Consider the following 25581-nt stretch of genomic DNA (forward strand, 5'->3'; position numbering starts at 1 on the left):
ATAAACATGAAACTTTATGTTACAAAATTTCCCAAATTAAGCAATATTCAAAAGTTGACACACCTAATATTTAAAAGGATATTAATTGTTCATTTGGAGTTATATATTATTTTTTTCTCTCTTGGATTTTATTAAAGCAAGTAATTAGGTTATAAAATCTATTCAGTTATTGATCACTGGTAAATTAATATGTCATTCCCCATTTGGTAAAAACTTCATTTTAGTGTAAGAGCCATGAACAAAAATGAATAATTATAATTTCCATTTTTAAAAGTTAGAAAATGAAAAATGGGTTCTTCTCATCAAAAGATACCAACTCTACTAGGGCCAGGAGTTTGGCCTAGTGGTAGAGTGCTTGCCTAGCATGCATGAAGACCTGGGTTTGATTCCTCTGCACCACATACAAAGAAAATGCTGGAAGTGGTGCTGTGGCTCAAGTGGTAGAGCTCTAGCCTCGAGAAAGCCCAAGGACAGTGCTCAGGCCCCAAGTTCAAGGCCCAGGATTGGCAAAAAGAAGATATCAACTCCAAGTTATATTCCAATTTCAATCTAATCATTTTCTATTTAGTATTTCATTTGACTGAGAAAAATTTTAGGTGAAATAAAATAGTATGCCCTTGTGCGGCCATTCTGAATTGGTGACAATCAACTTACAAATAAACATTGATGGTATTTTAAAGTTTTATCAGATTTGGTTTTATCAATTGGTATCTATAAAAAACTCAGCACCAATAATGTCATAATAAATTACATGTTCATCAGCTCAATGATATCAGAAATTATATTTTGTCCATTACCATGCATGGTTCTTTGGATGATAGTTTTTTGAAGTCTTTTTTGCCAGTCCTAGGGCTTGAACTCGGCTTAGGTGCTGTCCCTGAGCTTCTTTTGTTTAAGGCTAGTGCTCTACCACTTGAGTCACAGCACCCACTTCTGGATTTATTATTAATTTTTTTAGTAGTTTATCGACGATTAGAGTCTCACAGATTTTCTGGCCTGGGCTGGCTTCAAACTGTGATCCCCAGATCTCAGTCTCTTGAGCAGCAAGAAGTATGGATATGAGCTGAGCCAATCGTGCCTAGAAATAATAATTTCATTGAAATTTTCTAAGTCTGTTGATCATTTTGAATCTTTAGATATATAGCTTATTGATAGAAGAAAATATATATCTCCTTTCAGTGTTAATCATTTGGAAAATATGTCTTAGTTAAAGAGGAGTAAATAGATTAACTGTCTGAATATTGACCTATCATGTCTTAAAACACTTCTCAAAATTTTCCTTATGCTGAAAAATCAGTGTCATAACAATTACTTATTCTGAATATAATAATTGCATGCATGTTTAAACTAGACATTTTTCATCACCAGAGGACCGTGTGAGGAGACGCCATGGCTGGCCATCTTGTTCACAAATACAATCTCAGCTACTCAGAGGAAGAGATGAGGCAGTCTCAGGTCAACAAGGTCAAACACTCAAGATTTATCTTAATAAACGTGGTAGATGTTGTGGTTTACGTATGTAATTTCAAGTACAGGAGGTATACATAGGACGACTGTGGTCTGAGACCAGCCTAGGTAAAATGAGTGAACCCTATCTGAAAAATGAAGCAAAAAGTGCTACTGTGGGTATGGTTTGAGTAGTAGAGTACTGCCTAACAAGTGCAAGGTTCTGAGTTCAAATCAATTGCTGGAAAGAAGGAAGGAAGGAAGGAAGGAAGGAAGGAAGGAAGGAAGGAAGGAAGGAAGGAAGGAAGGAAGGAAGGAGAGAAGGGAGGGAAGGAGGGAGGGAGGTTGAAAGGAAGGAGGGAAAGGAAAGGAAGGGAAGAGAAGGGGGAGGGAAAGAAGAAGAGAAAGAAAGAAAAAGAAGAAAGAAGAAAGAGAGAGAGAGAGAGGGAGAGGGAGAGAGAGGAGGCAGGCAGGCATGCAAATAGATTTTGGAACTATGTCTCTTAATCTTAATAATTATCAAATTATGAAACACTCAAACATTAAAAAAACAGCAAATTGCAGTTTCCAAAGAGCAAGTTTATGATTAATAATTATGTTATAAATGATATGACTTGTAGAAAACCTACTAGTAATAAATAAATGAAGAGAAAATTAATGTCTTAAGCAATTGTGTTTATCATATAGTTCTTATTTAAAACACGTCTACCCTATACTCATACTCATTAACTGAGCCAGTTTTGGAGAAAGAGCTGAAGTATCTGAGCCGGCAGATGGTTCACACAGGATCTCTGTCATCTGCTGGTAGAAACACCTTCTTTAATTATGTCAGAATACCTTATCTCCAAGGATGTAGTCTAGTCAGTTGTCTTTCAAAAACAATAGAGTACTTTCTAATCTCCTTCCAAAATGTCAAAATCCTGTGATTCTATTTTCTATTCAAGGCTAACAAAGTAAGAGAAATCCCTCTAAGGGAATAAAAATAAGGGAAATTTTCCTATATCCAGGCTTAAATTTTAGTTAAGTATCCAGGATAACATCACTGGCTTTTTCTTGTGTCCATCTGCTTGACCAGGAGTGTCAGGGCCAATTCTTAGCTTGAACTTTAAATATAGGAAGCATGTCATTGAATGTACCCTTTAATTTTCCGATACAAATGAATGATAATGTCTATGTGATGGGAAACTATTGATTCTTTCCTTAAGCCACTGAAGGTCTCAGATAGGTTGTGCTGGTCAGATCCAAGGTTTATGCGCTTCTGGTGATATGAAAGTGGAGACCTCCCTATGCACATGGGCACATTGCACTTTCAAACATTAATTCCACGTTACTTACATCAGTTATTTCCACTAATTGCCAAGAAGATAACATAGAAAATGGAATTTCATTATAACATGTGTCAGCCAGCTAATTAGTTCTTAATACCTGCTCATCTTATTTAAGTTTTAGAAATTTTTAGAGAATTAATTTTTTGAAATTTCATAATAAATTAGAAAAGAAAAGCAATCAGTCTCATTATGCTAATAGAAAGATAGTGTTCATGATGATATTCTTTTGCTATGTGCATAGTATAATTCAAAATAAGCACAAGTGAAAGTTAATGTCTGCTGCAATTATCCCCCATTTCAATGGCTGCTCTGTTTATTATCAGGTCCTCAAAAGACTGAAATCAATTGCATGACTCTGTTGCAGTATATCTAGACATAGACCTGGACAAAACTTAGATGAATACTTGCCAGAGAATGCAAGCGAAGATTTTGAACATTAGCCCAGAACATCACCTTTTGTGCTAAAACTTGATCTTTCATTTGCTTTTTTTTCCCAAAAAAGTTTCAAAAGATCTTCCACATTAAAAGGATGTCCTTCTAGTTACAACAGACACAGCAAGAGACACTACCAAGTAACTGAATTTTAAGTATCTGAAAAACAAATATAAAACCTCAAACCATAACATTTTATAAATTCTCTGTTACATTGCATACATCTTAATAAATTCAGAACAAGCCATGATAATCAATATTTTTTCTCTCTCTTTATTTGGCTAGTTTGAGTTGTTCCCTTCCTCTTCAATTTAAGAACATGCTTCAGCATTTCCATAGTAAATGTAGCTGTAGCACCTAGATCCTTTCTTCTTGTCCCTTACTGGGTACCAGGGCCTTGTGCAATGAAGACGTGTCTTGTATTCTCCGTAACAATCTCTGACAGCAGCCATTCAACACCTTTATTGGAAATGATTGAAAAGCCATTCCATCCTTTTTTTTCTCTTTTTTAACAAAAAATTCCTAAGGATTCATTTTAAAATATCCTTTCCTCAGTGCAGAGTACTGTTTTTCTATTTTTTCTAATCATTTAAAATTCTTAACTACATTATAGATCCATGTGTCTATAATTTTGACATTGTACATCATAGCTGTTTTCCCTTTTTCTAAGCTGTTGTTCCTTCTCTAAGTTTCTATCAGTATCATATTCTAAGGACCATACATGGCCTAATGTGTGGCCTTACAACTTTCTTGACTGATTTAGAATTGTGCTTTCTTAGTACTCAAACCTTTGACATTTGCATTTGTTTTCAATGTTATCTTTCCAATATTAATACTACATTGTGAATTTCTTAAACTGATTTTCTTGTGTAGGTCACATCTCTCTAATGATGTGTAGTTGAATGTGGAGATTATAACACAGGACTGCAAACATTACCTCTTGCCCTTTCATTTCCAGTACAGTCCAGAAGACTCAGAAGATGCTTAATAAATGTCTCTTGCATTGCTTTATCAGTCTGTCCAATTAATGCAATACTGGATTCTTCATACCTTGTCTTTGCCTAATATTATATTTCCTCTGTGCTTAATTACATTCATTATAAACCTCTTTAAAACATTTTAAAGAATTTATTAACATAGATTTTTACATCATATTTCAAATGATGTGTTGAATCTCAATATACAATAACTGTCACTTAGATTTTAGAACATAATCAAAATTAGGCTGAGGGTTTGTATGTCATAGATACATAATAATCTATGTAATAAAACATTATGTCTATAGAGTCATAAGTTTTTATGTCTATGTAGTTGTGTTTATATTTCCAATGCCATGTCTATAGCTTTGGGAATGCAAATTTGAGTCCTCGCTCTTGTACTGTTTGGATCTAAATTGAATTGACCAAAATTGGGATGAATTTTATGAAAGTGAACTAGAGCATATTTTATTTTAATCTTCTTTTGTGTACTAGGATACCAAGGACAAGAAGAAGGACCAAAGCAAATTATTTCAAGGAAAACTGAGCTCTGAGTAGCACAGTAATCCATTACAGATGCCAAATTCAGACAGTTCTAACTAGGTTGTGGACACTGAACAAATAAGATACATATTGGGAATAGTATCTGTAAGAGTTTCTGAAAGGAGAATGTCACATGATACAGGGAGAAAAGAGTTTATTTGTGAGAGCCAAACTGTTGGACAATTCTAGTATAGGGTGGAAACTAATGACGCAGAGAGAGATTGTATAGCAAGAGCAAGAAGGAGATATGGCCATATCCCATGAGGAAGTGACCTTAGAGTTTGGGGAACCTTTCATTCTCTGAAGGAGTGTGTGACCCGAGCAGATGAGGAAGTGATGTCAGAGGAAGAGGAAGTAATCTTAGAGTCTGGGGAACTCCCCCTGCCCTCAGGTACTGTCATTTACCTGGGTTACAGGTGCTAGTCAAGGATTTCCAGGGAGGGCCACATGCAGTTTTGCATGGAGAGAGAACATGAAGAAGAGGCCATTTTTCCCTGAGATGAGCTAACCTTATCCAGGTAGAGAATCAACACTACCGGGGAACAGTAATGATAGTTCATAGTTTCTACACACATGCAAAGAAAAGCTTAGAATTCTGGATCATGTATTGTTAGCTGTGTGTGCAATACAAGTGAGTTGAATGGCTTTCCTCTATAGCTAATGCTTTTTAGAGCTTAGTTGCTGAGTGCATCTGTATTTCGTTACTTTCTTGGAAGCTAATTATTGTGTGAAATAGGCAGTGCTCCCACAGGACAAATGCAGCATCCCGAGTTTGCTGAGCCCTTGGCTTGTTTTCTAAGCAGTCACACCAGAACCTTCATGCCCCTACATATCAGAACACTTGATGCTGCTGTAGGAGAGGAAGTGGATGCGTGTAACTCATTGCTGTTAGTGGTATGCATGCCACGGTACCAAAACAGCCCTATCTTAGATAATAGTGTTAAAACATGGTTGTCCCACTGATACAATTTGAAAATTTTAGGAGCTCAATTCCTAATACAATACTTCACAAATGTGTATTGGTTTGCTTAGTTCGAATATGCTTTTAAAAAGAGATATAGCTGGGGGGGAGGGTGATGGGTACCAAGACATGTGAAAGGGTATCAATGTATGTGAATTAATGCACCTTCTATCTGGCAAATATCATGTAACCCTTTTATTAATTACAATAAAAAATTATAAAAAAGAGATATAGCACATTTCCTCTCATTTAGTATATAAAATGTTCTAAAGAAAAACCCACAAATATCCTTTTCTGGAAATTCAATTTATATTCTGTTTTAGGATACAGGAAAGCTAATTGAAACAGCTCAACCATATAAATCAAATTAACTTAAAATTAAAAATATTATTTTTTAGAAAAAAATCTCATAGTAAACAAAGGATAACTTCACATGCATAATGAAATACAGGATTAAGACAGCCACTGAGTTAATTCAAGCTAAAAATCTCCTTTCCAGTTTCTTTAATGAATATTTCAGCAAGAGTATAGAAGTCTCATTTTATCTTAAAAATTGTCTTGGTTTTTAATGGAATCTTTCATGGGTTTGAACACTGACAATATTACTTTTCTAAGGATGCTTATAATTTACAGTTTTAGTATTTGTCACAGACTATTAGATTTACAGACTTCTATTTCCAACTTTCTCTTAATTAAGACAATCCTAGAAGGAAGGATTAACAACCATTCTTAAAGACAGGAAAGGTCCCCTGCACACTTATGGATCACAGATGTGATCTGTAAACTACAGAAATGTTTGCATGTTCTCAACTTAACTTTGGAAGTGGCATTGTCCGGAAGGGGTTGGCCTTCAGACCTTTTACTCAAACTTCTGTAATGCTACAAATACACTTTGTAACCTAAGGCTGACAATGAACAAATATCAAGTTAAATGTGGTATGACCTCTTTTTTTCTTCTAAATCAAGAAGTTGTAGCTGCACAAACTATAGCTTGTTGTGCTAAGGCTGTTTCACTGACATAGTTCTTCTCAGACTTAGTTGAAGAATCAACTGTGATTATTCTAAAAAGTGTCTATTTCAATGCCCCACCAAGCTTTGCTGAATTGGAATCCATACTACTGGGACTTGGGTTTACTAACTATGCATTTTTTAAAATCTCCTTGGCCTGGCATGATGAACGGTAGAGATGAAAACCATGGAAAGGTGACTGAGATAAAAAGAGCTGCATAACGGGGAAGGACTTGACAAAACATGGAAAATGATGAAATTGTTGAAATTAAAGATGGATTCATTAAATGACAAACCCTTTGTGCAACTCCTAGAAGAAGGTTACAGTAAATAGAGTTTGGGGCTATCTCTATACTGTTTACTTTTGGTTTTGTTACAAACAGAATAACCACCTTCACCAAATTTCCTTTCTACATGAAGCTTAAATATTATAGTATCCTATTGGAACTGTCATCATCATTGTGAAATGGAAATATCTGTTTGACTAGAGATAAATTCTAACTTATAAAACAGCACCTTGGGATGAAAATATCTGTTTCCATCTCTGTCTATTTTGGGGGACTGAACAAACACAAAAGACATTGGGAAAGGCAGGTGTGGTGCCTCACGCCTGTAATCCTAGTTATTCAAGAGGCTGAGATCTGAGGATCAAGGTTCAAAGCCAGCCTGGCCACTAAGAGTCTGTGAGACTCTTATCTCCAATTAGCCACCAGAAAATTGGAAGTGGCACTGTGGCTCAAGGGATAGGGCAATAGCCTTGATCTGAACAGCTCAGGGACAGTGTCCTGGGCCAGAGTTGAAGTCCCACAACTGACCAAAAAAAAAACAAAAACAAAACAAAACAACAACAAAAAGACATTGGGATACCTGATCTATTCATAATGTCCAGAAAATGTATCAAATGAAAGAAGAAAACTTTGTAAAGACAGAAGGCCCTCAAAGAAGAAGAAATCACCGAGAAATGTGATTTTTACAGTTAGTATATTTTAAAGATTTCATTTCTCTGAAAGATTAAACTATTTTAAAAAGTCACTTGGCTTTGTTTATAAAGAGCAGACCCTGTAATTCATTGTTCATTTTCTCCAAATTCTTTAATTCTGTGGATAACAGAAAAGCTGTTAGCCGAGTCATTTCCTTCATGGAAGAGCAAGGCAGAGTCACAGGCACACACTGAGAGAGCAGGGCAGAGATCTAGGGCTCACTGCTAATGCCTACTGATTTTGTTGTCTATTACCAAGACATGCAACCAACAGTTAGCTTTCCATAGGCTGTGCAATCCCGCTCAGTCTCTCTCCTCTGTCAACTCCTCTTCCTGTCTCCTCTCTCTTCCCTTTCCTTTCTCTCCCTCCCTCTCTCTCTCCTTCCCTTCTATCTCTCCCACCATAGTGGCTGCTCTTCACTTACAGGCAGTCCTCTGACCTAAGCAGATTATTGCAGACATTAGAAGCATGAAGGACAGAGCCTGCTACGGAGCTTTTCAAGGAAGAGATTTGACTCTAACTAGGACACTAGCTTTTCAGCCTTCTGCTTATTTACCTAGTCAGCAGGATACAGCTTCTCTGGGTGCTTAGTGGGCTCCCAGGGAATGTGGGGGGGGGCACGAGGGTGGGAAACAAAAGCAGAAGTGTCAGCCCTGCAGCAATTGTGGGAGTGTGTGCCATTAAAGGAAGCGGTTGCTAATAAGGGCCTGTGAGACCTGGGTTTCCTTGGTTTCCATGACAGTTATTAGGTACCATAGAAATTGAATTGTCTCCCACAATGCTCTGAGGGGAGAGGGGGTGCTTCGGTGACAAAGCAGTACAGTTATGACTTGCAGTAAATCCTCCTTTGGAGAATGCAAAACTCCCTGGATAATTTTGCCCTCATGTACCTTTCCAATTCCCCTTTCAGTGGACTTGACATTTTAGCCAGAAGACCCTGGCACTGGCCGCACCCTATCTCAAACACTATTTTTCCCCCCTTTTTATTTAGACCTGAGCTTGGCAAAGCAAGGATATGAACAATTGTGCAGGTGGGCTGCTGAGGGCGAGTGAAGAGATCAGGCGTCCAATCAGGGCCTGGCAACCTGCAGCCCTGCCAATATGCCCCTGCACCAGATTTCTGTAATCCCTGCTCGGGAGACTGCCAGCAATGGGAGAAGTTCAATGGGCAGAAACAAAGAGAAGAACAAGGAAGGCGAGGTAAGAGGAGATTTGCCTTGACAAAATTAGAGAACCACGGATTGGAGCCAACACAGCTTGCTCGCCTGCTCGCTCACTCCCTTGCTTGCTCTCTCTCTTTTCTTACTGTGAGCAACAGGATGTGGTTGAAGTTTAAGAGCAGCTGAATTCTAGCTGTCAGCTTCTAATAGAAGATTAGGAGAGAATCATTTGTAATAGGGACATAGGAAACTTAAGTTGTTTTCTGAATGGAGAATGGAAACAGATCAGTAAGGACATTTGGCCTTTAACAGATAAACACTGCCAGCCTTTTTTGGAGCAATCTCTGGGGCCACTGTTAGCATCTTTGACTCATGGGGTATAACCCAGATGTCCTGAATTGGTCAGGGGTGTTACTATTGTCCGTTTTCAGACATTGCGATCGTTGATGATTACTCATTCTGCTCACTGCTCATGAAGCTAACATGTTTGAAAGTAACTTTCTACACAAAGCAGCAGACCCATTTATTGGTAGTGTATGGATGTATGTGACTTTTACTTGATGTTGTTCCATTATATTTTATTATTTATGTTAAAAACATCGTTTGAGACAACATAGTATATAATATTGAGCTTATTATATTTAGACATTGTTTTGGAGTGAAACTAACCCGTTATTGATATGCTAAGTTGTATGAAAGTTTGGATATGCACACGTGTTTCAAAGGGTTTTAAGAAAGGGATTGAACAGAGTAAAGCACACTGGGTGAAAAGTAAGTACTGCTAAGATCCCCTCAGAGGGCTCTAGAAATTAAAAATGAAGCAGGCACTCATTTAAAAGTCCAATGTACACTTTGCATCCCCACATTAGAGAGATTGTGACAAAAGGACAGGGAGTTTGAGGTTAGCCTAGACTACCAGCAGAGACCCTGTCCCTCAAAACAGAACTGAATCTGTAGTCCTCTTGTATCTTTTTAAAAGAATTACAGCCATGTATGTATGTATGTATGTATGTATGTATGTATGTATGTATGTATGTATATGTATGTATGTATATGTATATATGTACCTACGTATGTATGTACGTATGTATTTATTTTTGTAGGTGATGAACTTTTCCTATTCCAGGTCTTTAGGTTAATCTTTTTGCTCAGGGATATATGCTCAAGACAGAAGAAACAACAAACAAAAGTTTGAAACAGCAATTGAAGTATCAAGTGGGCTTGATAGGAAGTGGTTAATCTTGCATATATCTACAAATGACAAGATATTTACAGCTCCTTCCTGCTTTCTTTTACCTGTTTTCTAAAATGTCATCCAAGAGTAATGAATTCTTGATGTAGCTGGAGTATGCAAAAAACTTCAGGAGAGTTTTCTCCCTAAGTTAGTATGTGACAGCCTTTTACTTTAGCAATTGCTTCAACATTTGCACAACAGTCTCTGAGAAGGAAATATATTTGGTAATGAAACTCTGTAGATCAATATTAGTTGGAAATTCTGTACTATATCTTTCCTATGATTTGGCGATGTCTTAAATACATCAGTGTGTGTTAAGAGAAAGAGGGGACATGGAGCAATCCTGTGAAAACAGATATGGAATACCATGAGCAAGATATGCAAGCATTAGAGATTACTTACTTACAACTTAAATCTTTGGGCAAAGTTACCATGTATTGATGAAAACTTCATAAGATTTTTGAGTCCAGTTTTTTTTTTAATTATTAAGTATCAATTTGTTGGGTATCTGGAATGACAAGAAATGAAAACACCACTTCCTTTGAATTTCCTATCAGATCTCTGCTGCTACAGATTTCCACTTAGCATGAATCAGATAAAGTGGAATGGCTTACATGGCTTGAAAATCTTTCTTTTCTTCATTCCCTCCCTCCCTCTCTCTCTCCTTCCCTTCCTTTCCCCTTCCCTCTCCTTCCCATCCCTTCTCTCTCCTCCCCTTCCCCTCCTCTCTCCTCCCCCCTCCCCTCTCCTCTCTCCTTTCCTCTCCTCTCTTTTCCTTTCCTTTCTTGCCAGTAATTGAACTCATGGACTCATGCTCTTGCTTAGCTTTTGCAATAGTACAGTGGTACTAGTGTATATTTTCAAACATTGTCATCAAACTTTGCAAGTATTTGTATGGAAACAAGTATTTTTTTGTTTCAAGGCAAACACACTTTGATAGGATGACCAATGTAGTACATTTCTTCTTGCAGAATAAGCACAACCAGGAGATAAGGGACTAGATAGAGATTTCTTACTTGTAGTCAGTAAGGGATCAGTAGAGATAATTTGTGAAGCAATAGTCTCCCCTAACAAGGAAAATCAATGCGTTTTATTGAGGAAAGTAATCCATATTCATATGAAAAATACACCTATTTGTGTAGAAGCGAGCATGTGTTTCAGATCATAGTTACATATTAAAAAATAATGATGGACACAAATGACTTTGGGAAGAGATTTTTGCATTATCGTAGGAAGAGTTTACTCTGGGAGAGCTATGAAAATGTGAGCCACAGTGACTGTTTTCAAATTGTTATTTTATAGGTGTTGTACAGAGGGGTGACAGTTACGTAAGTCAGCTAATGAGTACATTTCTTCTTGAACAGCGTCACCCACTCTTGTCCTCTCCCAATTTTTCCCTCTAATCGCTCCCACAAGTTGCATAGTTCATTTTCAGCATAATGTCTATTGTGTCTCATTGCTGTATTTATTCATCCTTGCCCCACCATTTCTATGCTCCTCCTTACTTTCCCAAAGATGGATAAACTTACATACAAGACAAAACGTGCAGGAAACAAACAGTGATAAAGGAAGGGAAAAAAAAAACTCTGAAGCCAAAGTAAAATAACAAAAAGGTATTGTTTGCACTTCTTGGAGTTAGTTTTGACACACATCATTTGATATGATCACAGCCCCATTACTAGGGAGCCCCTGTGACCCTCTGCTGAGCATGTCCTCCTTCCGGCTCCCTCAGTGAATGTCTAGAGGCCTGTTGAATTTGTCATGTCAAAGTGGATGACTCCCTGACTCTGGATGGCTACTTGTTTCTCTGGAGATCCTCAGTTCAAACAAAAGCAATGTTTACGGTATATTGGCGGTTTTTTAAAAGGGGATTTCCACTTCTGTAGTATAGGTAGGGAACTTTCCTTAGAAAATGTAACAATACTTTCCACAAGGCAAGTCAGTGGAGTTCTTACAGGAGAAAAACTAGATTGACTGTGAGAAATGAATGGAAACTTCAAGCCTATATATATATATATATATATTATATATATTTTTCCCCCTGAGCTCTTCAGCTCAAGGCTACTGCCATAACCCTTGAGCCACAGCACCATTTCTGGTTTTCTACTGGTTAACTTGTGATGAGTCTCACTGACTTTAGTTCCTGGGCTGGCTTTGAACTGTAATCCTCATATCTCAGCCTTCTGAGTAGCTTGGAGTACAGGCATGAGCCACTGTGCCGGGCTAAGAAGTACTTTTAAGGTTTCAAATACATCTTTGTTTCTAAAGGATGTTAAACGTTTCTATTGGACAAATTATTAAACTGTATAGACCATTAATAACTTCTTTATATGTGTGTAACCTTTATTCTGTTTTTATCATTAAGTAGTTGTAAAAAGGAATTCCCATCCAACAAAGCAGTTTACAAGTGTTATGCATCTTTATCAGTTATCTCTTTTCCCCATTGTTATCTGTCTCTCTCATTTGATAAGCGAATCCTAAACAGCAATAAATGTCTTTTAATATAGGCAGCTAAATTAAAATATGTGTCCTCTGTGTTAGAAATCAGGATTATGGAATACAGCAAATGTTTTCTGTAAGTTAAGTGATTTCTGCTACCGGGAGGTTAAGCATCTGTTGAGCAAATGAGATATCTGATTTTTAATTTCTTATTGTTTTTGCTTGTTTTAGCCAAAGATTCCATGTGCATATTTGAGCAGATAATCAGAATTCACAATTAAGAAGTTGCTAACTTAAACATAAGCCAATTTAATTTCTACTTCACTAGAAACTCAGAGACTCTGAAAAACGAATCTACTAATGACATAAGTTTTTTTTCCCTCTCTAATTTTGCCATTTGTGGAAAAACCAAAAGAAAATACAAATGTATTTATTAACTACTATTGAAATCCTAGGCTGTAAAAGACAACTTCAAATTTATTGATGAATATATAATGTGATATTTTTTGCATGGCATAAGATTCTAAAGATTTACTTATTTGGACTGGGTATAATTTTTTCTTTCAGAGACATCAGCTCCAGTTAAAAATCAGTGACCCATTCTTCTATTTCATTTACAAGATTTTATTAGCACAGTGCAGATTTTAATAGGACAGCCAGAATGATGATCATAGCCACTTCAATTTGTTATGAATTAGATAAACGTAAATCTATGACAAAGGTATGGGTTTAGTATAATTCCACAGATTGACTTTATTTTATATCTAGATATATTTAAATTAGTGACAGAATATATGAGTGCAAGCCCCAGTGAGTTCTGGGAGGGAAAATACCAATTAATCTCCTTAGTAGCATGGAATGAAATGGTTTGGCTAAAATAATTTACCTACACCTTGGGAAGACCAGGATGTTGTGGAAAGATATTTCTCTAAAGATGTACATGGTATCACACTTGTTTTGTTCTAATGAGCGTTAAGAGACAACCAGATTAGCGTCTTAATACCTTTTTCTTTTCTAATTATGCTTTGCTTCTATTAATCTTTCCTTTCTTTTTTCTTCTTTTTTAAGTTATGCTAAACCACTTATTAAGTTGTAATTAATTCATAGTAGAGCTTTGGGCCCATAAGACATCTGTCTTTTACAAGGGTAGTAAATTTCATTCTTCAACTTCTTAGCCCTCTGATAGTGACTTAATTTTCTCCTGTAAATTTGGAAATTGTACATGAATCTTAATATTCAGTCATACTCTAAGACATACATTATAATTCTCTTGGCCTTGTAGGTAAATGTCTCTTAAACTCACAAGTGTTTCAGTCATACTTTGGATGATTCTAGTATTGCAATATCAGCTACTGTATTCTCCATCAGTACCCAGTGGTTATTCCTGAGATCGAGGAGTCACAAAAGAGAAAAGAAAAGGCTATGAGCCTTCCTTTCCTGTGACAAATGTGCTTTACAAAGAAATGAGAGGAAACAAAAATATTTTTGTTTGTGCATGAATTTATCTTGGCCATTATTTGGATTATGTTAAAATTATCTACTTTAAATTTTCCGTTCTATATCCCAGAGTATACTTAGCTTCTTTTACTTTTTTCCTAGTATGTCACTCTCACATTTAACCTATGGGTTTTTTTTGTTGTTGTTTATTGTTGTTTCCTCAAGGGGTAGCTGCAAAATTGTTATTCAAAAATTGTGAAGTTCAGTGAATTGGAAAAATAAGTCTTTTAAATATTTGTCTTTATTTTTAAGTGTACCAAATGATAGATGTGTCGAGTCTCATTTTGTACTTAAAAGCAGAAAAAAGTTACAAAAGCCACATTGAATTTCAGAACTGAGCTAAGATTAGCATTCAGGTCATTATAATTTCAAATCCTACGTAATTTCTTTATAATTAAAATACCATCATTTTTTTCACATTCTTTGAACAAAGTCTGTAGAAACAAAGGACACATCACATCAGTCTACCAGAATCAATTGCAAACGCCAGGCTTTAGTGAAATTTTGGGAAAGAGAAATTATTTTGCTCCTAAAATCTTGTGGTGTAGAATGAATTATTCTCTTAGAGTTGGTTCTCATTAAGCCCTGAGCTCTGGAGAGAGAGAGAGAGAGAGAGAGAGAGAGAGAGAGAGAGAGAGAGAGAGAGAGAGAGAGAGAGAGAGAGATCAAATGTCTTCCCTATGAACTAATTCAATAGATACCCTTCATTGCCTATGCCTTTTGTGTTTCACGTTACAACAAAAAAAGAACCCTAAATGTTAACATGCCAAAATACAGTTGCAATCACTTTCTGCTTTGTTACCTGTGCTGTGACTGATTTCTGAAGTGTAAATAGCTTGGATTTGGGTAAAGTTGTCACAAGCATTCATTTATGAACAACCTCTGCTGAGAGCATACTTAAGCAGAGCATATGGGTTAATATTACTCTGTATGAACCAAATGAAATGCATCTTTAGCACATGTGAATCTGACCCTGGAGGGAGAATGCCAGGGGGTAGAAGGCTAATTCTCTCTTGCATTACTCTAGAGGAGCATTTCCCAACGACTCTCCTGAGTCTGAATATTAAGAGTCCCATGTGCTTAGAATGAATTCCACTGAGTATGTTAATAGGGTTAAAATACTTCCTTATATAATGGAAGTCAGGAAATTTCCATAGTATTATTTGCTTTTGGCAATGAAATTAGCATAATTCACATCATTTTTTAAAAGCAGATGGTGTGGGAAAGTGCATTAATAAGTAAGACTGAGTAGCAAGTTATATTGATTATCAAATGAAAAAATTAGCAATTACTAGCATACCCTTGTGAGGCTATTTAAAATTGTGATATCCACTTAGTAGGTAGATGCTAGAATGCCTCCCTGTTGTTAATCTTTAAAAAATGATTATGAATTCATGGCTAAGTTAATGAAAGCCCGTGTGGTCATTGTGTTTGAAAGATGATTGAACAAAGCTCTTTCTTGAAATCATTTTTTTATTATCTTTAAGTAGTTAATACCAACGATCACCATGCAACATGCCAGTTTATGAATATTATGCATCTTGATCAATGGCATCCCTTGAGCTAAGAGCTCCATGTAGAAAAGTCTTGGAACACAGGAAGAAGAGGTTTAAAGACACTGTTTTAGCTAGTCACAGTGGCTCATGTCTGTAATCCTAGCTACTCAAGTGGCTGAGATCTGAGGATTGCAGTTCAAAGCCAGCCCGGGTGCTAAAATCCACAAAACTCTTATCTTCAGTTAATCACCAGAAAACTGGAAGTGGCCCTGTGGTTCAAGAGGTGGGGCAGTAGTCTTGAGCTGAAGAGCTTGGGGGCAGCGCCCAGGCCCAGAGTGCAAGTCCCACGACTGACAAAAAAAAAAAAAAAAAAAAAAAAGACACTGTTTTAGCAATCAGGGTTGTTAGAACTTGCCGATTGGTCAACATTTACATCAGCTGTTTGCAGCACAAATGGAATGCGGACAGTGCCCGCCTGGATTTATAATCCTTCAACTTGAGGCCCAGGAAAGGGGAAGAAAAGGGCCTGGGTATTGCTTTCCCCCAGCTCATTCCCAGGAATCTCACCTCAGCCCTGAACAGTCGCTTTCATAAACTGCACATGAGGATGAGAAATGACATCTGCCTGTCTCTGTTACCCTGCTAAATAATCAAAGAAACCCGACAGTCAAATAGAACTGGTAATAAGACTTTGCTCTTAAGAGAGTCAAAAGGAGACTGAAGAAAAAAAAATCTAGAGTGCTCATGGGAGCTGAGTATCACTTTTCTGTTTTTCACTTGGATTTTCCCATTCATCACATTGAACTTATCTGGATGACAAAAGCAAAGGGGAAAACTTTAGTAGGATAGCTTCAGCATTCTTAAGAATTGATGCTTACTTATACTGTCCCCATGAATAAAAGGGAATTTCTTAGGGAAAAATACGTAGCATGGGGCAGGCATAGGACATGCTGTGTTTTCAACCATGAAAATCAAGGTCGTATGGGATTCAGAAAGCAAACATTTGAAGCGAGGCACCAGCTCTGTGGCTTCACATACAGGCACATTCTCTTCAGAAAGTAATTATTCCTCCCTGTAAAACTAAACAGGCTCTTGTTAAGAAAGTGGTAGATGCTTGTGACTCTGCAGTGACTAAAATTTGTGCAGATGGAATTCTAAAACAATTCTGCTTTTCAATTTTACTCAAATTAGAAAGTACTTTAGACCTTTATTACTGCAATATTGCAAAGATTTGACCATCCAACTCCTAGCAATAGCTTTTATTTTGAATCCCAAATAACTTTTCATAGAAGCAACAAATGCAGCTCTGAGTGCAGTTGATTCAGGTTTCTGTGTAGTCAGGCTGTTATAAACAGAGAAGGGATCTTGTGCCTGCCCGTGTTGGCATCCAACCTGGACATTGTATTTGAGGCCTAAGAAGCATGGAAGAGAGCTTTATGTGTCAGAATTAGAAGAAATGTTTTTCAGTTGTCATGGTAATGATTTGTCCCCAAATTTTAATGCATTAAGTAACTTGTTTATAATGCCTTTATATTGTGTGGGTCAGAAATCTGAGTGATTCACAGCAGAAAACGTCACTGTGAGTGACTGTGATATTAAGTCTGTGATTCTGGGAGGGACTTAAAGGCTGGGAAAGTCATTACAGAAAATCTCATTCTCTCAGATGTTAGACACGTGGACAGAGGTGATTAGGAGAATAAAATCACCTCTCTATGCATCGTCACATTCTCACAGCATGAAACATGTACTTCTATGGAATTCGAGTTTTAAGTGTGAGTTTTCAATGAACAAATCAGAAGTCTCACTGCCTATAACATGGTATTTACCCAACATCAGTTAGGCAATAGCACACTGGACAAAGTAATCACATATGTATCTGCCCAGAAACAAAGCAGATGTGTGCAGAAATCACCTTGATGGAAACTGTGTCAATAATTTTTGGATTCTAGCTTTATAACTACTATAGAAAATGCTGTGTTTCTCTTTGCCTTTCAGGGAGAAAAATGATAATATCTTTCTTCTCTCCGGTCTTGGAAGTATCACTTTATTTTTCCAACAACTACAAGTCCAGGAGCTTTCACCTAAACTTATAGTTTTAGATGAAGCTTCTTGAGCATTCTACTATAGTTCTTTTCCATCTGCAGATGAGTTACCCATTGACTGCACTTTTAAACATGTCGAGTAATGTTCATACATAATCTTACAAAACAGATACCTGACAGTAAGTGGTTCATAGCAATTCGGGAAGCCAGCAAGGCACTTGTCATAATTTCTTAGACAGAGTCTAGCCTACTTCCCCCAAACACTGTTCTGCTCTCTGAATTGTAACTACTTCCCTAAGTTAGTGTTTTCTGTGTGTCTTGTATTTAAATGAGAAGGCAACTCAGACATTCTTCTTGTTCAAAATGGTGGCAAGGCCAATGGTATCTTTTCATTTCAGACTGATTTTGTCCCTTGAGATCCAGGCTCACTAGTCTTATTAAATATATTATGCAGTTTTGCATCTCAATTTATAATCTGTTCTACCAGAAAACATACCCAGAAGTCTCTCTCTGATAAATTCTTGTGTACTTTGATTTTCTGTGAAGATGCTGAATGTGAAGCCCTTAAAATTCTCAGAATTGAATTGTTTAACTGAAGATGCCTGCCAGGGATATTTTTAAGATTCTTGGAAGGCTCCTGTCTCTGCAAGAGACACTACTTCCAAGTGTTTAAGCCTTAATCAAGGGTTTGTATAATCATGCCCTTGATTTCAACTCTGAATTAATATTTACTTTGAAGCATTTCATGAAGTTGAGGTTCTGCTTTTCAAACCCAAGTCCAAGCTTTTGTTTGACAGCTTTTCCTTACTTAGTTTGTCTCTCCATTTTAATCTCACATACACCCCCTTAGATATTTTAAACATCATAAGCAAGTGTTGCCAACCTTTTTGTCATTAAGAACAGTACAATCACTGACAATTTCTTCTAAGCGTTCTCATTTTTATTTTTTTACCAGTCCTGGGCTTGAGATGAGGGCCTGAGCACTGTCCTTGGACTTTCTCAAGGCCACTTGAGCCTCAGCACCACTTCTGACTTTTTTTCTATGTTTGTGGTACCAAGGAATCGAACCTGGGTCTTAGTGCATGCTAGGCAAGCACTCTACCACTAGGCTAAACTCCCGGCCTGTGTTCACATTTTTAATCAACAGCTGTTTGGATGTCCTTCCACCTTTTGCTCTCTCTTCATGATGTATTAGTTATGGTTCTTCAGAAATACAGGGACAAGGAAGTACCATTGTGGCCCATGTGGAAGAACACTAACTTGAGCTGACAGAGCCCAGGCCCAGAGTTCAAGCCCCATGACTGATAAAAAAGATGCTGCCATAGAAACACAATGCATATGCATTGGGCTGGGGAACTGGTGGTCAGGATGTCAGAGATCCAATGACTAAAGTTTTCATCACAAGTCCTTCTAGCTTCAGCTGCCACCACTTCCCCAGCCCGACGCATATGTTTTGTGTTTCTATGACAGCATCTTTTTATTCCCAGGTACCATGTTGCTTATATAATCACTATTACCATGTAATAAACCTAAATCTTACTGGCTTAAAATACACAGTCCTATTATTATGGAGTCTACCCATTCAAAATTTAGGTAGGGCATAGTAATGTGGGTTTTTCACTACCCCAGAGTACCTGGAGCCCTAGTTGTAAAGTATCAACCGTTAAAGTGTATCTCAACACTTGAAATCATTTTATTGCTTGTTCACTAACCTGTCTGGCCCGGGTTAGGAAGAACCCAAGAACAGATGATCAACTGACCATTTAGCCATAGACATCAATAATCCTCAAGTTGTCAGATGCCTTAGATAGAGGCTAAGGGTTTTAAGAATGGTGATTTAAAAATTGAGGTTATATTGAGTCATGTTTTTATGATCAACTCTTAGAAGTCATACAGCAGTATAATAACCAGACTTATTGGTTGGAATGGTTACCGGGTCACACTGTTCATGAAGAAGAGACATAGACTGAGACCCTACCTCTGAAACAAGTAATGCTGAGTAACATGGGAGAAATATTTAAAACAGTCACAGAGAAAGGGGGGTGACTTTCATTATCCACATTGTCTAGTCCACAAACTTGCAGCTCAGTAAGTTATGATACACTCTGTAATAACATATGTTTAATAAGCAATAAACCAAAGTAATCTTTTGGGAATAGCCATATGAAAGCTACTGTACCTAACCCACTGAGCTATTAAAAATGTGTCTTTGTGAGGCCGGAGTTTGGCCTAGCAGTAGAGTGCTTGCCTAGCATGCATGAAGACCCAGGTTCAATTCCTAAGTACCACGCACATAGAAAAAGCCAAAAGTGGTGCTATGGCTCAAGTGGTAGAGCTCTAGCCTTGAGAAAGCCCAGTGACAGTGCTCAGGCCTTGAGCTCAAAGCCAGGACTGGCAAAAAAATGTGTCTTTGTATCCTAGCTCTTTTGGTGGAAAAATGCCTGTGATTTAAAATTGTTCATATATTCAACAAATACTTGTTTGTGACAGGAAACACTAAGGATATCGGTAAGCAAAGAAGATGTGTTCTCTGCCTTTTATAGCACAAAATTTGCTTTCTTGTCATCTTAGAATTCTTGTTACTTTGAGCCATAGGTGCTTTTTCATTTTTACTAATGAGAAATATAGCTTTTTTCTAACATGTGTTTCTGTATTTAGCCACAGTGATTGCATGGTAGTAATCCCCCCCCAGACATTTGATATCATCTCTTCCATTTGCAGCCTTTGATAATGCCCTTCCTACATCTGTGGCCTCCTTTCTTCACCCAACGGGAGAGTAGGAACAATGGTGAGAGCTGATCCCTGACAAATACCATTGCAATTTGCCCCTCTGGCTCATCTTAAAAAGGAGATAAACCAGACTAGCACATCAATGATAAATCCTATACCCCACTCATTTCTATTACCTTTGGACTCCAGGTTTGTGGGTCACTAGAACATGTGAGTGAGGCTTAGACCAGCAGGCCCCACTGGAAGGAAAGATGCCTGAAGAAGCCTCTCAGAGATTATTTGAGCTGATCCAGGGCTTAATATCTACCCTTCAGAATAAGGAGCTAAGTAGATGCTGTTTAAAATCACTTGTTTTGAGAATTAGCTGTGCATCAATGGAAAACTGGTGCAGTGGTCTTCTGTAAAACGTAAATGGGTGCTTTTTGTTCTAGAGTCTGAATCTACACTTGATAAATTTGTATGCCTTGTCTGGATCAGCCTCCAAAGATGTTAAATGCAGATTTTATGTTTGCTATACTATATTTTGAAAGGATATGGCAATCTAGTTTAATACCACATTTACATATAGAAATTATTTTGCCATTGCTAGATTGGTTAATTTCAGCTGCCAAATGAACTTTATAATCGTTGCAGTTACACTGATAATGACTAATTTCAGTTCTTCTAAATTGAGCTCCTTAAAATTCTTATACCTAACAGAGCTCCTAAAACATACACATGAGACATTTTAGTACAAATATATCTTGTCATATAAGTGAATATGGCATATAAAAACCCAACAGGCAACTGAACAATTGCAAATGTAAGAAATGTTCTTTCTTTTGGATAATTCATATTTTACTATTTTAATCAATTTCGAATGACTACAAAAAGGCATTATTTGTTTAATTCTTCCGTATGTAATGTTGTTTTCAGAAATCTCAATAATTGTAGATAGTATCTTAAGGAACTGAGTATTCTCATCTTGCTCTCACAACTCGATAGTATAGTTCTGTGATATAACTTGTATAGAGATATATTTATTTAAAGTGTTCAGAATAAGAGCCTGTTTTGCATTTGGCCCAGTCTGGTTTCCTACCTTTCTAATTGCTTTCTGTTTGTTTTAGTTTCTACACCTTTGCCCTGTTCTACTCTTCACATTTGGAAACACTCGCGACTTTTTCTTTATTTTGTTAACTTCAGATGTTTGCTCTACTCTCTCCTCTGGCTTTTTCTTCTATTGTTCCTTTACTATTTCCAGCCCTTATGGAGGCATTTCCCTTGGCTTTGGTTTAGTGGAACCTTTACTAATCAGACTAGCAAGTATCAAGTGATAAACTTGTAGTAGCAAACTTTGAAACACAACTTAGTTACACATTGTATAAGCATTCTCCTGCTCATTAGTGGATTCTTTATGGCCCATGAGCTTTTCTTTAGTCAGTGAAGCTCATTTCTCCCCCAGAGATTCAAAGTTAAGATTTTCACTCACTTACCATTCCTTTCTCCATATTTCTCACTTGCATTATTTTACTGTTTTTTCTGAGATTGTGCTGTAGCACCTTACCTCATCCTCCTACTTTTTGAGATTCTGTTCAATGAATAGAGACCACTCTTTGGAATTACTTTTTGTACTCTTCCTTGAAAGCAGAATACTAGAAAGAGACGTGTTTTGTCTCTGTTCGTGTTAGAGTCATAGTGTTCACAGCAACATTGGCACATGGTAGTGCCACAGTCTACATTCCTGGAGTGAAGAAATGTTCTCAGACCTGGTGAGATGTGATTGTTACCCTAGTCTGAACTGTGTAGGGTTTAACTTGAATCATATGTTTAGCTCTAGTAAATCATTGAGCACCATTGTCAAAATAAAACATTCAAAAAAATGACAACTGAAGTCAATGAAGGGACTTGAAATATTTTTTCCTTAAAAATCTGTTCCAGGAGCATATGTTGATATGTTGTAGGACACTGAGATTATATATTTAGCCATAAAATTTAAAAATATCTGTAGATTTGAATTGGAAGAGATTAAATATATCTAATATGAATAATCATTTAATTTAATAATTAAAATATTAATATATTTACTATTAATATATTTAATTAATGTTAAATATATTTAATATTAAGTGCCCTAGCACTTAATATAGAATTAAAAGCATGCTGCAAGTCACAGTCTAATGATAAGTTTGATTAAATGCACCTGTGCTTCTTTTTTTCTAATTGTATTTTATTGTTGGGGTACCATATAAAGGGATTACAGTAACATTCATCAGATAGTGGGTACATTTCTTCTTGAACATAGGTATCGCTTCTCATGTTTTTCTCCAACTTTCTCTCCCCCCACCCCCTCCAAGTCATTTTATTTTCCCCTTCCCTTTCATATTTCAAATAAACAAATAACCACAGTATACCAGGTAACAACCTCTGATACAATAACAACATGAGCTAAACCATGAGGGAAAAAATACAGAAAAGAAATAACTTCACAAAGCACATTAAGAACAATAATCACAAAAATCACAAAAATAAACCTCTTGTTTCCATATCCTAGTTCATTTCACTTAGCCTCATTCTATATGATCATATGTACATAGCTTTTGACCTATTGTGATCCTCTGCTAGGAGAGCCCTAGATGTGTACTAATTACTACAAATGAGGGAAACGAAGGTTCCTTCGGGTCTGGCTTACTTCATTTAATATGATTTTTTTCCAAGTCTTTCCATTTCCTTACAAATGGGGTGATGTCATTCTTTCTGTGAATAAGTACCACATCTTCTTGATCCAATCATCTACTAAGGGGCATTGGGGTTGGTTTCATATTTTAGTATGGTAAATAGTGCTACAATGAACATTGTTGTGCTAGTGGGTTTAGTATGTCCTTGTTTCTGCACATTTGGGTAAATGTCCAGCTGTGGGATTGCTGGGTCAGAGGGGAGCTCTAAGTTTAGTCTTTTGAGGAATTACCATATTCCAGAGTGGTTGAATGAGTTTACATTCCAACCAACAGTGTAATAGTGTTACCTTCTGGTTGCATTCCCGCCAGCATCTATTGTTATTAGATTTTTTAATAATAACCAATCTAAATGGAGTGAGGTGGAATGTCAAAGTTGTTTTGATTTGCATTTCTTTTATGGCCAGAGATGCTAAGCATTTCTTCATGTGTGTATTGGCCATTCTTATTTCCTCTTCAGAGAAGTCTCTCTGTAAGTCTTTAGCCCATGTTTCATTAGGTTGGTTGTTTCTTTGAAGATTTATTTTGGAAAGATTCTTTCTCGGTCCTACTTTTTGGCTCCCTAATTGAAGATTAGGTGACCATAGATCTGTAGGTGGATTTGTGGGTCATCAGTTCTATTCAATTGGTCCTCAGGCCTGGTCTTGTGCCAGTACCAAACTTTTTTTTTTTTTTTTTTTTACTATAGCTCTGTAATAGTATGACGTTTGGCATTGCTATTCCTGGCATTGCTGTTCTTTCTGCTAATGAAGGTTTTGGTTATATAAGATCTTTTATTATTCCATGTGCATTTTCCATATATTTTTATTGTAATTAATAGAAGGGTTACATGATATTTGCCAGATAGATGGTGCATTAATTCCCATACATTGATACCCTTTCACATATCTTGGTCCCCATTTTCTTCCCCTCCACCCCCACCCCTCATCTTGTTTTCCCCCGTTCCCTATCCAATTTCAAATAACCAAATACAAATATATCCCATATATCAGGTAACAAAGTGAGATATTGTAACAATATGAGATAACCAAGGGACAGCAAAAGAGATGAGAGACAACATAGTACATTAAGAACAATAATCATTCATTATATGGCTTTTGTTTCTATTCCTGGAGATCCTTTCATTTAGCATCCTACTATATGGCCTTTTCTATCAAGGTTTTGCTCTATTGCAAATCTCTGCTAGGAGAGCCCAAGATTTCTACTGATTATGACAAATGAGGAAAACCATTGAGCCTAAGTTCCTTTGAGTCTGGATTACTTCACTTAATATGATCTTTTCTAAGTCTTTCCATTTCCTAACAAATGGGACAATGTCATTCTTTCTGACAGCAGCATAGAATTCCATTGTGTACAAATACCACAACTTCTTGATCCACTCGTCAACTGAGGGACATCTAGGTTGGTTCCATATCTTTGCTATGGTAAATAATGCTGCAATCAACATTGTTGTGCTGGTGGATTTAGTATGTCTTTGTTTCTGGATGATTGGGTAATTGCCAAGTAGTAGAATTGCTGGGTCATAGGGGAGCTCTATGTTTAGTCTTTTGAGGAACTACCATACAGCTTTCCATAATGGTTGAATGAGTTTGCACTCCCACCAACAGTGTAGTAGTGATGCCTCCTGGCCACCTCCCCTCCAGTATCTGTTGTTATTAGTTTTCTTGATCCTGGCCATTTTAACTGGAGTGCGGTGGAATCTTAGAGTTGTTTTGATTTGCATTTCTTTTATGACCAGAGATGTTGAGCATTTCTTCATGTGTCCATAGGCCATTTTTGTTTCTTCTTCAGAGAAGATTCTCTTTAAGTCTTTGGCCCATCTTTTAATGGGATGGTTGTTACTTTGGAGATTAGTTTTGAAATGAGTTAATTTTATAAGCTGCTGATGTATTTTAGATATGAGGCCTTTTTCTGCTGTATGGTTGGTGAAGATCTTCTCCCACTCTGTAGGCTTCCTAATTAATTTACTAACTATGTCCTTTGCCATACAAAAGCTCTGCAGTTTAATGCAGTCCCACTTATCCAGCCTTTCTCTGATTTGTTGTGATTCTTGGTCCTTTTTTTTAATTGTAATTAGTAAAAGGGTTACATGATATTTGCCAGATAGAAGGTGCATTAATTCACATACATTGATACCCTTTCACATGTCTTGGTACCCATTTCCCTCCCCCCCACACCCCCCACCTGTCTTGGTTTTCCCCCCTTCCCTATCAAATTTCAAATATCCAAATACAAATAAATTCAATATATCAGATAACAAAGTGAGATACTATAACAATATGAGATAACCAAGGGACAGCAAAGGAGATGAGAGACAACATAGTACATTAAGGACAACAATCATTCATTATATGGCTTTTGTTTCAATATCCTGGAGGTCCTTTCAATTAGCTTCACATTATATGGCCTTATGTATCAAGATTTTGCTCTATTGCAGATCTCTGCTAGTAGAGCCCAAGGTTTCTACTGATTATGATGAATGAGGGAAACCATTGAGCCTAAGTTCCCTTGAGTCTGGCTTACTTCACTTAATATGATTTTTTCTAAGTCTTTCCATTTCCTAACAAATGGGACGATGTCATTCTTTCTGACAGCAG

The 25581-nt window shown here is 36.9% G+C and overlaps 1 protein-coding gene across 8 annotated transcripts in view; it reads left to right on the plus strand.

Annotated features, from left to right (window-relative positions):
* Marchf1 (membrane associated ring-CH-type finger 1) overlaps positions 1-25581 on the plus strand; it is a 698633-nt gene that overhangs the window by 405313 nt on the left and 267739 nt on the right. For 3 of the 8 annotated variants that reach the window (XM_090354227.1, XM_090354233.1, XM_090354232.1), the window contains exon 1: positions 8795-8875. The exons of 3 other annotated variants lie outside the window; for them this stretch is intronic. Coding sequence is in view for 2 of the 5 variants with exons in the window: in XM_090354231.1 (XP_090210357.1) it covers positions 8777-8875 (99 nt within the window). In the remaining 3 variants the exon portion in view is untranslated. Of the gene's footprint in view, positions 1-8666; positions 8876-25581 lie in introns of those variants that run through there. 2 more of the 8 variants (XM_090354231.1, XM_090354234.1) reach the window with 1 other exon arrangement.

The sequence above is a fragment of the Megascapheus bottae genome, chromosome 20 (assembly GCF_031878675.1).
Source record: "Megascapheus bottae isolate mThoBot1 chromosome 20, mThoBot2.hap1, whole genome shotgun sequence".
Lineage (NCBI taxonomy): Eukaryota > Metazoa > Chordata > Mammalia > Rodentia > Geomyidae > Megascapheus > Megascapheus bottae.